General features: G+C 43.1%; 1 protein-coding gene across 4 annotated transcripts in view; it reads right to left on the bottom strand.

The window, feature by feature from the left end:
- LOC122394065 overlaps positions 1-15,495 on the bottom strand; it is a 46,293-nt gene that overhangs the window by 25,762 nt on the left and 5,036 nt on the right. For 3 of the 4 annotated variants that reach the window (XR_006258794.1, XM_043390620.1, XM_043390621.1), the window contains exons 3-4: positions 8,775-9,442; positions 6,922-7,049 (exon numbers count right to left, since the gene is read on the bottom strand). Coding sequence is in view for 3 of the 4 variants with exons in the window: in XM_043390620.1 (XP_043246555.1) it covers positions 6,922-7,049; positions 8,775-9,442 (796 nt within the window). In the remaining variant the exon portion in view is untranslated. The remainder of the gene's footprint in view (positions 1-6,921; positions 7,050-8,774; positions 9,443-15,495) is intronic. The other variant, XM_043390622.1, reaches the window with a different exon arrangement.

The raw sequence follows: 15,495 nt of genomic DNA, 5'->3' as shown, positions 1-15,495 counted from the left end.
AAGTGGGGTCTCAAGAGGTTTGACGTCCATAGTAGTACATATGTTGCTATTAGAGATCACTGACAATACCAGGTCAGGTCACAGGTCAGGTCACCATGGGTCAGCACATGAACCCAACTTTACTAGGGTTGTGCGATGCATGCTTTTTGGCCAATTTTTCATTTCCAACTCAATGGTGTTGGTTAGGGGAAGTTGGGGGAACGCCGAATACTTTTTTTCTGACGCCCGTAGCACGCAAGGTAGACAACATAAGCTATTCTTGTTGGCGTCATTCGAGAGGCCAGTCTTTTGTCTTTCAAACATACCAGGCGCATTTGATGAATTCGCATACCGTTAAGCGCACAAACTAAAAATATCAAAGAAGTGACTTTTTCGGCGTTGCCCCGGACTGCGGGGAAAGCCGAAAATGGGATAAATGATCTACGAGGAATGCCGACATTGATGTTTTGCCAATCTATCTCAAACTTTATCCAAAATTCATCAAAGCTGACACGCGTTTTAAGAGCTTGAGGACGCTTGGTGCACACTGGAAGTTATAATTGTGTGATATAATCAGAAAATGCCAGGTAAATCATTCCTTATAGGTAACAGGCCGTTGTGCCGGCTGAAAGTGTAATTTGTATGACTAAAAATACGCGTTGCTATTCTACAGCAGTAAAGTCCACGTAGCGTGCTTTAACGTGCGTAATTGCACGTTTTCGGCATTACCCCAGCCAGCCATACTTTCATTTGCAGGCCCATAACTTTTAAACGTGCTGTATAAATTTCAAATAGGCAGCACACTTATGCAAAGACATGCTGAAGATTACCTGACCGAATTGGCCAGACAAACGGTAGCATAATGAGTAAGAAATGCAGCTTCAAAGGCGCATGTAGAACAAGGGAAACGTACCTTGAAAACGCTTTTGGCGCCCTCACAGCCGAAGTATTCAAAATGACGACTCGTAACAAACATGCGATAATTGTAGTCACTTAAGCTTCAGAGCATCACTGAGACGTGGCATCCATGTCGTATGGTTTTAGAAATATCTCGAATTTCGGCTTTGCCCCAACTCCGGCATTGCCCCAACTTCCCCTAGTAGACCATCAGGTACGACTTTCGTCACTTTCTGGTGGAGGTCAGGTCAAGGTCAGGTCAAAAAAGGTCAAATTTCAAAGTTGATAGTTTTGCATAAACTGGGTATTGATTCAATGCAGCTCGTCACGGAGAGTCTAATGTTGGTCTTTGTTTTGTGCTACGGGGTCTAGAATTGGTAAGATTTGAGTTTGAAAATTTGACGTAATATATTTTGAACATTTTTTTCGCTATAACTTGGTCAAAAAAGAGGTATCGATCTCAAATTCGGTATGTGGATAGAAGGCGGTAAGGACTATCACATATATTCCGTTTTTTAGAAATTCAAATAACTTTTTGGATTTTCCGGCTATTATTTAAAAGAAATCTATTTTTTGATTTTTAAGGCTTAAAATCCAAAAATTTTAACAATCCGAGATAGCAGTTTTGTAGCACTATCAATTCTACAGCTTTATTTCTCATCATTTTTTCTGTATTTGCAAAGCTATAGGGCTGACAGCTCTTCCCGCGAAACCTTTTTTGGGTCCAAAACGGCAGAACATGACGTCACTCTGACGTCATTTCTGGCCAACCTATCATAGCCTTTGGAAATTTTTCGGTCACAATGTGTAAAATTGATGTCCGGGACGGTAGGGGAGAGTGGGGTAATTTGGCCGGTGGTGTAAATTGGCCGCCCCCACCTGTACGAAAGCTGATAAAAGTGAATGAAACAACTTAAGTCTCTATTCATTTGTCGTCGGCAGAAGTAGCTCGAGAACAAATGTCAAAACTTTCCCCCTCTTAGTTTTATTCAAAATTAATAAAAGGTGAATTTCGTTAGAAAATGGTAACTTTTACTTCCGTTTAAAAATTTGTATAACATGCAGTATTTGGGCTGTAAACGAATTCCAACATTATAGCACTATTTTTTAGGGTGTTCAGCGGTTCCAAGATCAATTTAGTCTAGTTCTCTACAGCCATGACGACTTTATAGACACAAAATTTCAGAATGGCAATGTGGGGTTATTTGGCCGGGACTAGCGGGGCAACTTGGCCGGTGCGCTCAGAGTCACTATGCTGGGACGGCCGAGTTGTCATGGTCAATTATACCATACGGACATAATTCATGACCAACTTTGACTACCTTGATGCCATATTTCCTATTGGACAGCTGTAAAGGCATGTGACGTCATCAAAGGTTACCTAACGCTTTTTTGCTAATAAATACTTACAGAAAAAAAAAAGATACAGCCGCGCAAATGGTATTATTATGTTCAGCTCGTCAAGGCGCATCGAATGATATACATGATGACCTTGAACTCACGTAACCTTGAGGTCAAGCGACCTGAGGTAACGTGACCTGAAGCCAACCTTTGACCTTGACCTCTCGAGGTCAACACATACATGTTTCGATGCGGAATGACGAGAGAATTACGATGGCGCTTTTAGTTTTGGCCTAGCTTGATTACTTCAAAAGCTATTCGTAAAAACTGTCATCACATCTAGAGCCGTTATTTTGACTATTTTCGACCCCTGTGACGACTGAGTCAACCTCCAAAATGCTTCAAATGCGTCGTAGGACTCGCGTCATTGCTGAATGTGAAGCTGACTCGCCTATAACAAAAATTATGGCCTCAAACTAACACCGGCCAAATTGCCCCACACCCCCGGCCAAATAACCCTGCTAGTGGGGCAATTTGGCCGCTTTGCAGACCTTTGTGATACGTCACAATTTCAATATAAGTAGTTACTCTATCATTTTCAGTTTACTGTCCAAGAAAGTAAAATGTATGCCACACCTGTCAGCGTTGAGAAAATGCAGAAATGTGTTGTCGATTTTTAGTTACATCGTTTTCTAAAAAAAGCGGCCAAATTACCCCACTCTCCCCTACTGAAAGTTTGGTGACGATCGGCGCAGCGGTTCTGGAGATATATCGAAAAGTCCGGAGGGGGGGGGCAAAAAATAGCCCCCCCCACGCGCGGGTTAACGCTCCCTATGCTATTTCTCATTCCACCTGTGCCGCTAAATTTCGAGCAGGAGATCGATGGAGATCATTTCAGGACGGTGGTTATGCGTAATTTATGGTCAAACAGTGTCCTTTTTCGTTTCCTTGCGAATCTGTCATTGAAGACAACAAACACAATCAAAATTGATCTTTAAGCATTTCGACATCAGCGACCCTCGCAAGTACAGCCCTCAGCAGAGCGTGGTAGGTTTTCTTTTTTCAACAAAACCTAATAACTCAAAGCTATGCTATCAGTCGGTCGGAACTCACTGTAAATAGATGCGCCATGCTCCACTCCTTCGATTAGGTCTTATCACTAAACAAAGTATACGCCTTGTGTGGCAACAAAATGCAAAAGTTTGCTTTGTGGGCAAATATAAACTGTTGAGTTTTGTTGCCGACCTAGATGGAAAATGAGTACGGTGATGATGCCAATCTAAGGTAAGGAGTTTAGCGCGTCTTGCTGTTACGATTTCCGAATGACTAAAAGCATAGTATTCGCGTTATTCTCGTTTTTGTCGAAAAAAGAATACCTACCACGCAGTTTGCAGTGGGCTGCACTTGCTTAACTCGCGCCCGGCTGGGGGTCCTGGATTTCCACGCCCTGCTGGGGGGTGGGGTGTTTGAACACCCCCCCCCCTTCTAACTTGGCTCCTGGGCCACGTAGCGATACGCGGAAGGCGGCGTTCGAAAGAGTGTCAAAAATAATGACGAAATAATTTTGCCCAATTTTTTGGTCAGGTCAAAGGTCAGGTCACCAGAGGTCATTGGAGGCAAAATTTCGCCGATTTCCAGGTCGAATATCGACAATTTCCAAGAGGCCAACGCATAACTCGGGAACCAATAGAGCTACAGCGCCACGGAAAAGCGCATTCGATAGCCCTATTAACACCCTTTCTGAATAATTCTCTCAGATTTGACCTAACGTCAACGGTTTTGCCTGCAGGGGACAAAAACTGCAAAAATAGCCGATTTTTTGGAGTTTTTCTGCAATAACTTTTGACCCAAGCCTTGTACGAGCTTACTTTTACCGGCATCGTGTTCCCCTTGTAAAGACGCATCGAATGAACTATAACTTGACCTTGAAAGGTCAACTTGAAAATTTGACCTCAGGTCAAGGTCATGACGTGACTGGAAAGGGTCATGTTGCATATCAGTCGATCCGTATCGTCAAGCTGAGCACATCTAAGGCGTTTTCATCGCTCTAGCATGCCTCTATCAAAAGTTATTTGCGAAAAACTGTTAAATACCATTCGTGACCTAAGATGACCTCGGGGGCATAAACAGGGGTCACGGACACCATTTTCATGTTCAGTGTGTATAAACCACTTGTAATTCAGTGTTTAGGAGTGTTTATAATGTCTTTCGTCCAAAAGAGGCGCATTTCAATTTTCTCCCATCGACTTATAATGGGGAGGTCGCAAAATTGACCTGACCTTAGGTCATCGATATCAAAATTCGGAGATATACGTTTTGTACATGCTATTGCTCTTAGCAATCGCTGAAAGTTTCAAAGCGATCGGTCTCTCGGTGTAGCTATGGCAGACATTGAAACTGTTTGTGAGGTGAGGTCACTTCAAGTGACCTGGTGACCTGACCTTGAATGACCTTGGTCTGAAATTTTGACAACATGTGTAGAATTGATGTATGATAAGGTGTACCAAAAACAGCAGCGCTCCTCGCCGCCGTTTTTGCGATATTTGCGAAAAAACACAAGGTGGGGGGGTGTTTAAATACCCCCACAGCAGGGCGCGGGTTAAGGTCACAAATACAGTGGAATCTGCTTAATAAGTCCTCGGATAATAAATCCAGCCGCTTATTGTGGCCACTTCAGCTGTTCACAGATTTTTCCAAAGAAACACAACTGACTCCGGTTGATAAATAAAACCACCGCGTAACCCGGCAGTTGCTGGGGTATTTCGCCACCCGCCGTTTGCTGGCGGGGGGGGGGGGGCATTAAGCTCCCCCAGCCGATAACTCGAGAACCAATAGGCGCAGCGAAACGCATGAGGCGGCAAACGAAAGAAAGCGACGAGACGCTTCAGATGAGTACTTTAAAGTTGAATTTTGAGGTCACAGGTCGGGTCAAGGTCAGGTCAACCACTGAAATCGGGCTTTCAGTAGCGTGGACTTTGCAGGCAATTGGCGTCTTTCGTCATAAACTCTGTGAAAACGGTGCACAATCCTTCATATAAGGCCTACAAGAGTGTCAGCTCCATGTAGGGGTCAGTCAGGCATAGGTCAGGGTCAAGGTCAGGTCAACCGGGTAGGCACATATCCCCGAAAATCAAAACTGATATTCGCAGCCTGTGACACATGTTTTTTTTTTTTTGGGCGTAGAACACGATGGTGACATTCATTTTATCATATGTGTACGTGTTTGGTTCACAAAGTTCAATTTACGAAATGCATGCATCATGGTCGTGAAGTAGTCACGAGAAATTGGCAAGATTCAGTTCAAGATTTTGGAAAATGCGGAACGATAATCAACCAGTATAACGCCTTTTGGGGTGACTAACGGAGCGAGCGAGAGGGTGGGCCTTGCACGTGCGAAATTGCGAGGGGGTACCTCCAACTGACTTGTGCACGGCACCCTACTAACCGATCTCTAGCGATGTGCCAAATTTGGGCACAATCGGCCCAGCCGTTCTCGAGATCTGGAAGCGGCATCCTGCACGTGCGCACGTGCAAAATGGGTCCCAACTGACTTGTGCACGGCACCCTACTAACCGGTCCCTAACTGTGTACCAAATTTAAGTCTCCAGCTACTATGAAAAAACTGTGTACCAAATTTGAGCGCAATCGGTCGAGCCGTTCTCGAGATCTGGAAACGACCCCTGCACGTGCGCACGTGCAGCAGCGCCCCAACTCTGGCACATGGATATGCAGTGCCTAGTGGGTGCCTACCTACATGCCAACTTTCAGCTCAATCGGCCAAGTAGTTACCGAGATATTGCAACAATTACAAAACTGACACCTCTTCGTTTTGCACGTGGCACGTGCATAAGGGGTCACCCACATGCATCGGGAATAGTCCAATACTTGGTAGAAGGAATGATGCTACCCTACAAAAATTACCGCATGCAAATCGGTCAAGTGGTTGCTGAGATATAAGCCTCGCAAAAGCGTCCGCACGGCCGGCCGGCCGGCCGCTCATACTCAGAAATTTCCGTTAATCTAAGGAAAGACTCCGCTCGCTTCGCTCGCTCCGTAGTAATTGAAGATAGCCATTTGATTGGTCATGGTATTGGCAGTCTAATTGCGTTTACGGAATGTCTGTATGTCTATTCTGTGATTTTATATGATTTTTTGAACATATGCCTTTTTTGGTCGAAAACTCAGAAAACATGACGTCACTAAAACCACGATATCTAAAAAAAATTCAAACGATTTTTTAAAACTTTTTCACAATAAACTTCAATCAATTCCCTACGGTACCCAAATAGCGCGCCGTTTTTATGCTATGGCGCGGCGAAAAAAGTGGGGGCGTTTAACGCTCCCTCCCCCCCCCCCCCCCCCAGCAACTCACGGGTTAATACAGTAGCATCCGGTTAACGAATCCACCTTAATGACACGGTGTTTTAGATTTATTAAGCGGTGGCTTTATTAACCGGAGTCAGTTGTGCTTCTATGGAAAATCCGTGAGCAGCTCAAGTGGCCACAATAAGCGGCTAGATTTATTATTCGAGGGCCTACTAAGCTAAGCGGAATCGACTCTAATTTCAAAACGACGTGTCACCAAGGTGGATTTATTAACCGGATTCTACTGTAGAGGCCAAAGGGCATGCAATGGTGTTTCCAGTTGGAATACCCAAAGCTAAACAAATTTAAACTGAAAATAAGGGAAAGTGACATGCTTACTTCTTCGAATGTGGAGTACGCTGGTAGTGTCCAGTGGAATTCGGTATGGCTGAATTAATGTTGCGCCGGGAATGTCGCTGAATGTACGGTTGACGTGCACGGACACCAGCAGATAGGCCCATTCCAGTCTGAAACATAAACACAGAGTATAATTGTAATAGGAGTTAATAATAGCTTTTTGCTCACAACTAAAGTAAGCCAAAAACAAAAATCCTGGATTTGCTTTTGGCTTATTCTTGTTATGAGCAAAATGTTATTATTAACTCTTATTATAATTATAATTATGATCATGTTCAAAAAACGTTTCAAATCATTCAAAGTGCTGACAGGACGCTTTTAATCGTTCTCGTTTTGGTGTGGGAATGTTAGGACACCCATTCAGCCGGAATGTTACATCAATAGCAGAATAAGTCCGTTTTTACTTTGCTAGTAAAGTGATAATGCCCCGGCAGGATCCGTTAAGCAAGACTGGGGTACAGAAGACCGAAAACAAATCGCAGGATTGATAAGTGCAACGGAACTTCTGGACAACATGTCATTCACTCTGAATCTCGAGCTTTATTTTAACCCTCGCCCGCATGGGGGGGGGGTGGTTGCCACCCCCCAGGTAGTCTTTCTGCTCTACACTCCACATTTTTAGAGCTAGAAGGCTGATTTTTCGTATAGCTGCTCCTCTATTCTTTCTTGATGTCCACTGAAAATTTCAAGTTTCTGTGATTTTTGGTTTCGGAGATATGACCTTGTTTTTCAGGTCATGTCATAACCCAAATGGCCAATTCTCAACATCTTGCGTTTGCCATGGGCCTTGTGAGCTTTTGACACCTTGATTTCGGCCTTTTTGCTAGTCTCACCTCCCATCTATCATGGAACATGTTGTTCGACGATGTACAGGTGTCAAGGTCAGGGTCAAGGTCAACCTAGGTCATCTAAGATAATTGCGTTTTAGGCAAGCTGAATTTACTTTTTGTGAAGTTTTTTGACTGCATTTTGGGTAAAAGCTTCTCCGATCATGATTTCATGTAATATGGACACAAAAACAATCGGTGTACACATCAGTATACACACAGACACACACAGACATACAAACACATATAATTGACCTTGACCTAACTTGACCTGAAATGACCTCAGCAGCAAAAATCTGGTCGGGTAGTGTGACAAAGAGGTTCTAGCTGGCTTGGCACCAGAAACAGCATCGTCATCGGTATATGATAAGCAACGCACTTGATATCCAACGGTGACCCAAAACAGCAACATTTTTTAGTTTGACCTGACCTGGAAGGTCAATGACTGACCTGATAAGGTAAAACTGGATATCGCAAGTAAATGGCGAAGTACTTGTATGAACAGCATTATGACATATATATGTTTTCAAATATAACCTTTTGTTCAGTGATTGGGAAATGCAAAAGGTTCCAAAATTAATTACAAAATGAATATATTTCGGACACTGTCCTTCTTCAGTTCAGAATTGCAAATTAAATCGATTTAATTTGCAATTCTGAACTGAAGAAGGACATTGTCCGAAATATATTCATTTTGTAATTAATTTTGGAACCTTTTGCATTTCGCAATCACTGAACATAAGGTTATATTTGAAAACATAAAACTGGGTATCATTGGATTCGTCTCTTCCCAAAGAATCTTTTTGGTCTTTACCGCTAAGCTCTATCTCCAACAGGAACGAAATGGCGCGGGGGGGGGGGTGTTCCAGCAATCTTACATTTACTTTTAGCAATCTTATATTTACTTTACATTTATCAATCTTCCAGCAATCTTACATTTACCAAATACAATCATCCATTAGTTGAGCACCGACTTTCCGGGCCCGCAACTGACGGGTATACTCTTACCTGTTAAAAGTCATCTGAAGTTGGAACCGTTGGTTCAGTTTCTTTCCATCTTCGCTGTTTGCCATGGTGTAGCTGATACATTTCATTCCAAAACGTGTTCTTAGTGCATTGTTGACTAAGATTTTCTGGGCAGGCTTATTCAGATTAACGTTGTCGACAGAAGTAAAGTCATTTACAAGAAATTCTTCAATATCTCGGGATGTTTCTGTCAGATATTGTGCAAGTGTTGAATTGTCTTGTATTAAAATATCAATATTTCTGTAAATTCCATCGTAAGAATCCACACCACCTTCTGCAGTAAGACCAAGAGTGTATAATAGGTCGATGTTTCTAAGCCAGGTATATATTTCTAGCAGATCATAAGGAAAGTCGGTAGAGATGACATCTTCTGCAAAGCTGATGCACTCCGGGTACCTTTGCAGGAGGTGTGCCTTTTTCGCGATAGTGTCGTCTCTGTGCGCGTACTTGTTGTCATGCAAACAGTCCATCGCTGTGTGAAATGTTTTTGCAAATTGATTTATGTTGTACTGCTTCGACAATGCTCTTAAGTTATTGGCCCTTTTTGTGTGAATCTTGTAGTCCATTAAGTGTATAGGGTCAAATGGACCAACTGGACAGACTGTTATTTGCAAGTTTTCGTTGTCCACTGAGCTGGTTGCCTTGAATTCCTGTAACAGAGTGACATCAGTTAGCATAGAGGCTAATATAACTTTAGAACAAAAATGTTAGGGGATGAATTATTAAAGGGACCCTCCCGCCTTCAAAAAGTTAATGAATTGGCATAAAAGTGATGTACTGTGGTTCAGAAAGAGGGAAAATGAATATCTACCAAATTTCACTGAAAAATATTCACCGGTTTTTAGATATCATACTTTTATTTTTTGGCCTCCGCTGTTCCTATGACGTCATTTGGAAGCAACAATTTTTTTTCATTTTTCATTTTATTTTATTCAGGCCTCCCTCCAACGGGCTCTTGTATTGTCCCAATTATAGGAGGGCTCCATCTCCTCCCGGCCACTGTACCCCCCCCCCCCCCCCCAGGCTACGGCTGAAGTGGGAGCCTACCCCCTGGTATCTTATCACCTGGTATCAATTTGGTATCTTAAGAGTGCGACAGATGCTGCGCGCAAGACAGTGCATGGGTACCACCACATCAACAATTGTCTTTTACCTAGGTTTTAGTAAAGGCTTTGAGAATCGCTAGATCTGCGGTGATGTCACGAAGTCTATGGTGCGTTCAAATGCATTAGCCCCGAATCTGAAAACTGCTGTCTTTGAAATTAAATATCACCGAAGTAAAGCATTTCTCCATATTGTGAGTGCCCAAACCGGTAATTGCAAGCCTGGGACCCCAATTTGGCTATCTCAATTCAAAACTTATATTAACCCGGCGCCGCCTGGGCTATTTCCGTACCCACGACAGCCTGGGGGGTCGGATCCGACCCCCCCCCCCCCCCTGTTATCTCGAGAACCAATGTTCGCATCGAGCCCCACGAGGCGGCGTTCGAAGACCTTCCCAAAGCACTCTTAAGATTTTAAGATTGAGATCAACTTTCTGGTCAAGGTCAGGTCAAAGGTCAAATTCTGGGGTTTTGCATGATTAGGCTTACGGACAGCGGAATCGATAGCTGCTGCTCGAAACTCACCAAAATGACCTCAAAGACCTAGTGAAGGTACCATGTGCGACGTGCGTATAGGGGTCATACTAAGTACTGGTTAAGGTCAGGTCAGGTCACGAAAGGTCACGGTTTTCACTTTCTGCTACATGGGCGTGCGACACATGTTTTATGGCTTATTTTTCACGCCGAATCCGATGGTAATGGTTATATGTGACCCCAAGTCACTGCGCTGGTGATAAGTGTGCATTGAAAGCATAAAAAATCGTTTATACCATACATAACTAAACGAGGGCTAAGAAAAAGTCAATTTTTTCAACTGTTTATTTTTGACATAAAAATGCACTTTTCTTGACGAGCTTTGTCCCAGGAATCTAGTGGTGCCATTTGTTTTCACATGCGATGTTCAGAAGAGCCTCTAATTCACGAAAATGCTTATGACGTCACCATGCCCTATGCATGTTGGAGCTATTTTTTACAATTTGGGGGTCTAAAATCAAGATAGAAAGTTGAAATTGGGGCATCTAATGTTCTAATAGAGCTCTATAACATGTATTCCGTTTTTTTTTTGGAAATTCTCAAAATTTTGGATTTTATCAGCTGTTTTCCAAAAAATATAGTTTTTTTAATTTTTAGGGGTGAAAAACGCATTTTATGGAAAATCCGAGATAGCCATTTTAAAGAACTCGTTGAGCTGCGTCTATTTATGTCCTTTTGCTTTAAACCCTGATTTTTGGTGATTTTTTAAACATTACCACTTTTTGACTGAAAACGCCATGTAGTTAGGTACATTACTAAAATCGATATATCTCAAATTTGGGAAACTTTTCTTAAAAATTACACAGGAGACGTCAAATTGATGGGGGAGAAGGTATGCCAAGTTTCAAGTTGATAGCGTAAGCGGTTCATGAGTTATTCAAGAAAAACGGAGAGGGGGTGGGATCCGACCCCCCCCCCCCCCAGGCGGTCGCAGGTTAAGGTGGGTTGGTCACTTTAATGTAGGGGAGACATATGCATAAATCTGAATAGATGGATCTGGGACTTAATATCTGAGCCACGGATCTTGATCTAGGGTCCCTCGTGATCGTAGATCCAAGTAATCTATGATCTCGTCAAGGAACTTTAGAGAATCAGTTGGATTTATATATCCGAACATTATCTTTTTCAAGAGATCCATGCGGGGTCATAAATGCTCTTTCATGATTTTTGTCCAGACACAAATCTGATTTTTGCCTTTGGAGAACCTGTGTTGGCGTTCATTATAACCACAGTTCACAACTCAGTTCTGTGGTACGAACTGGCATGGACTTGTGTGGCATTATGGTTCCACGTGACGCGTTTTATGAGATCCTCATACACTATAGATCTTTCCTACATGCCGGGGTTTGTCTTAAGCACAGCACGAGCCGGGCCGTAAAACTATGACCAAGAAACTGTCGGTGTCAAAATGCCATGTTATTTGATAGGCCGGGCAGGAAACAAAAGTTTACTGCCCGGGTTTACTGCCCAGGGCAATGACCTCTAAACTACAGTTTATCGCACTATAAGCCCAGAGGTATAATTGACAGCGAATGTATAATTTACATCATTATTGCATGATATTTGCCGCGTAAAATTAGAAAACTAACATTTTTTGGTAAAAAATATCTGCTCTGCTTATCAAGGGTTTTGAAATATTTTGTATTGGTTACAAAGCCGAAATTATGGTAAGATATGCGCCTAAAATCTAAATCTGTTATCGCTTGTTGTCTTATCTTTGATATGTCCACTGATACCTTGGGCCTAAGTTATTGCGTTATTATTTGACAGTTGTAGTCCTTTCCTCGAAACAAACATGTAAAATATGGAAAATATAATGTATTTCACGAAAGTTTAGCCATGGGCATCAACAAAGTACGATTACATAAATAAAGAAAAGATTCTTGCAAGAGCACTGGAAAATTCACGTTTAATCACTAGGAATATTATACTTTCTTCTTGTTCTTATGTCGTGGTAAATTATTCATGCATTATGTTCCTTGGATATCCAGTTGTTGTGCCATTCTGAGTTGATATTTTCAGACGCGATTCTTTTTGAAGCAAGGTATTTTGATGCATTTTCTTCTATAAATTTCCTTTAAAGCTGTATCCACAGCAGTAGCGCAATCACTGTTAGGAAATTATGGACAAAACAATTGTATAAAAGTGTCACCAAAACCCAAACCAAAACCTGTCAAAACTACTTAGCATGTATGCGGCATGTAGGAAAAATCTTACTGACCTCAGTCGTACGAACTTATTTGGAAACTCGGCTTGCAAAATTTGACTCCGGCCCTCGTGCTTCGCACTCGGGCCTCCGTCAATTTTGCAAACCTCGTTTCCAAATAATTTCGTCGGCCCGGTCAGTTATATATATTCCCTGAGTTTATCGCCAAGTCCTATTAGACTGTAGATACAGGATATAATTTTCAAGCGGGCTCAGATGAGATCGGAGATCCTACCCCATGATTTGCCTTGAGATCCATTGAGATAATAGATTCAACATTCGGATAAATGATAATGCATATGTCTTTATGTATTTACAACCAGTATAACGCCTTTTGGGGCGACTAACGGAGCGAGCGAGAGGGTGGGCCTTGCACGTGCGAAATTGCGAGGGGGTACCTCCAACTGACTTGTGCACGGCACCCTACTAACTGGTCTCTAGCGATGTGCCAAATTTGGGCACAATCGGCCCAGCCGTTCTCGAGATCTGGAAGCGGCACCCTGCACGTGCGCACGTGCAAAATGGGTCCCAACTGACTTGCGCACGGCACCCTACTAACCGGTCCCTAACTGTGTACCAAATTTGAGCGCAATCGGTGGAGCCGTTCTCGAGATCTGGAAACGACCCCTGCACGTGCGCACGTGCAGCAGCGCCCCAACTCTGGGGTACATGGATATGCAGTGCCTAGTGGGTGCCTACGTACATGCCAACTTTCAGCGCAATCGGCCAAGTAGTTACCGAGATATTGCAACAATTACAAAACGGACACCTCTTCGTTTTGCACGTGGCACGTGCTTAGGGGTCACCCGCATGCATCGGGAATAGTCCAATACTTGGTAGAAGGAATGAAGCTACCCTACAAAAATTGCCGCGTGTAAATCGGTCAAGTGGTTGCTGAGATATAAGCCTCGCAAAAGCGTGACCAGACCACGGCCGGAGAAATTTCCGTTAATCTTAGGAAAGACTACGCTCGCTTCGCTCGCTCCGTAATCATGAGCGATCCACACATCGCGTGGCGTGGTTGATGAAGGATGTAAAGTCGGGAGGGGGGGGGGGTGTTCAGACGCCTTCCCCTGGCCTGGCGCTGGTTAAATTGTTTGATGCAAATGTCTCGGCCTTTCGTTCTAATGCTCGTAATCTGCACTAAGATATGAAGTTCGCCCATTACCGTTCAGAATCGCCGTGGCTATTAACCCACGAGCCGCTGGGGGGGGGGGGGAGGGGAGGGGGGCACTGGCGGATCCAGACCTGCGTTTTTTTGGGGGGGAACTCATGCCAGGAGCCAAACCTAAGGTACCCCAAAATCCTGTTTCCTCATTGGACTTAGGCCACTTATTTTTCGTCACAGCCCTGAAACGATATTTTTTAACAAAAAAAAAAAATTGAAATGGTAGTCCACCCGACCCGTGCCTTTATATTACTTTAAAAACATTCAAATTGCTTCTGTTGACCAGTTAGCCCACTCCGGGTCGGTGCTTGGCGCAGCCTTCGGGGGCCGGGAGGTGTCGGTTGGACACCCTGCCGTTCGGCCCCTGATCAAGCTAGAGCTTCGCGGAAAAAACAAGCGTGTCGCCCGTGAGTAGCGAGAGGAAGCCGATGGTACCCGATTTTAGGGTTCTTGGTTATTGGTTGACCTTCCAGTCTAGGTCACAGCAGTATCCCAAAATTTGTCGATTTGGGTGCGAACTGACATCCAAATGAAAATTATCTTGCACTCTCATCCCCATTTTTAAGAGCTATTTCCCACTTCCAATTTTACTGACATTTGCATTTGCGTCGATGGTCGTTTTACATCCTGCAATCTGTCACAATTGTACAGGGTGTCCCCAAAAAACTTTACCAAGGATAAATCTCCGACGCTGAAAGTAAGTTGGGCGCCACTTTTCCATCCCCGAATAACTGCCAAATCGCTACCAACTTAACAGTGGAAAGGAATTTCTTAACCCGCGCGGGGCTGGGGGGGGGGTAAATTTTACCCCCCTCGCGAATTTTTGCGATATCTCAAAAACGCGCCGCCAAACTTTCAGTACCTTTTCTTACATCAATTTGACACGTTCCCTGAAAATTTGAGCGAAATCCGTCGGAAAATTTTTGAGAAATTGACGTTTTAGTGACGTCATGTTCGCCATTTTCGCCTCAAAAACGGCAAAAGTTCAAACGCCGCTAACATCTTCATTTTTAAAGGAATCAAGACGTAACAAAAAAGGTTATACGTAATTTTACTTTGTCTATCAAATGGCTATCTCGGTTTTTTGAAAATTTTGGATTTTGGCCTAAATTTTTTCAAAAAACTGACTTTTTTGGGAAAATCATTATAAAATCCAAAATTTTGAGTCTATCGAAAAAACCGGAATATATGTCAGAGATGTGGTCTATGTGCACCTACATACCAAATTTTAGAAGAATCGGTTCAAAAATGTGGGAGTTATTCAAAATTTTATGACGTCACGACACACAATTTTTTTTGAAAAATGACTTTTTTGGAAGTTCTAGACCTCGTACGGAAACAAAAATAGCACCATTCGATTCGCCGTGAAAAACTGCATCAGATATACACCTTTTTAGGCCTTAACAACCAACTTCAAAATTTGACCTCACTTGACCTGACCTTGACCTGACCTCGACCTGAAATTCATCCAGAGGTGGTCCATATCACTTATTGAGTGTGCCTATTGAATTCTATGAGTAAAATGACCCATAAAACATGTGTAGCACATGCCCTTTTCTATATTTTGTTTTTTGGTGACCTGACCTGACCTGACCTTGACCTTGACCTCTGAATGATATTGTATGCAACGAATATTGTCTTGGTACCCTAAGAACACGTTTTGGGCGATCAGTCTCAGTCCATGACTCCATT

This window comes from Amphibalanus amphitrite, unplaced genomic scaffold, assembly GCF_019059575.1.
Source record: "Amphibalanus amphitrite isolate SeventyFive unplaced genomic scaffold, NRLGWU_Aamphi_draft 000571F_arrow, whole genome shotgun sequence".
Lineage (NCBI taxonomy): Eukaryota > Metazoa > Arthropoda > Thecostraca > Balanomorpha > Balanidae > Amphibalanus > Amphibalanus amphitrite.
The sequence above is the reverse complement of the archived record's forward strand: the minus strand, read 5'-3'. Positions and strand labels throughout refer to the sequence as shown.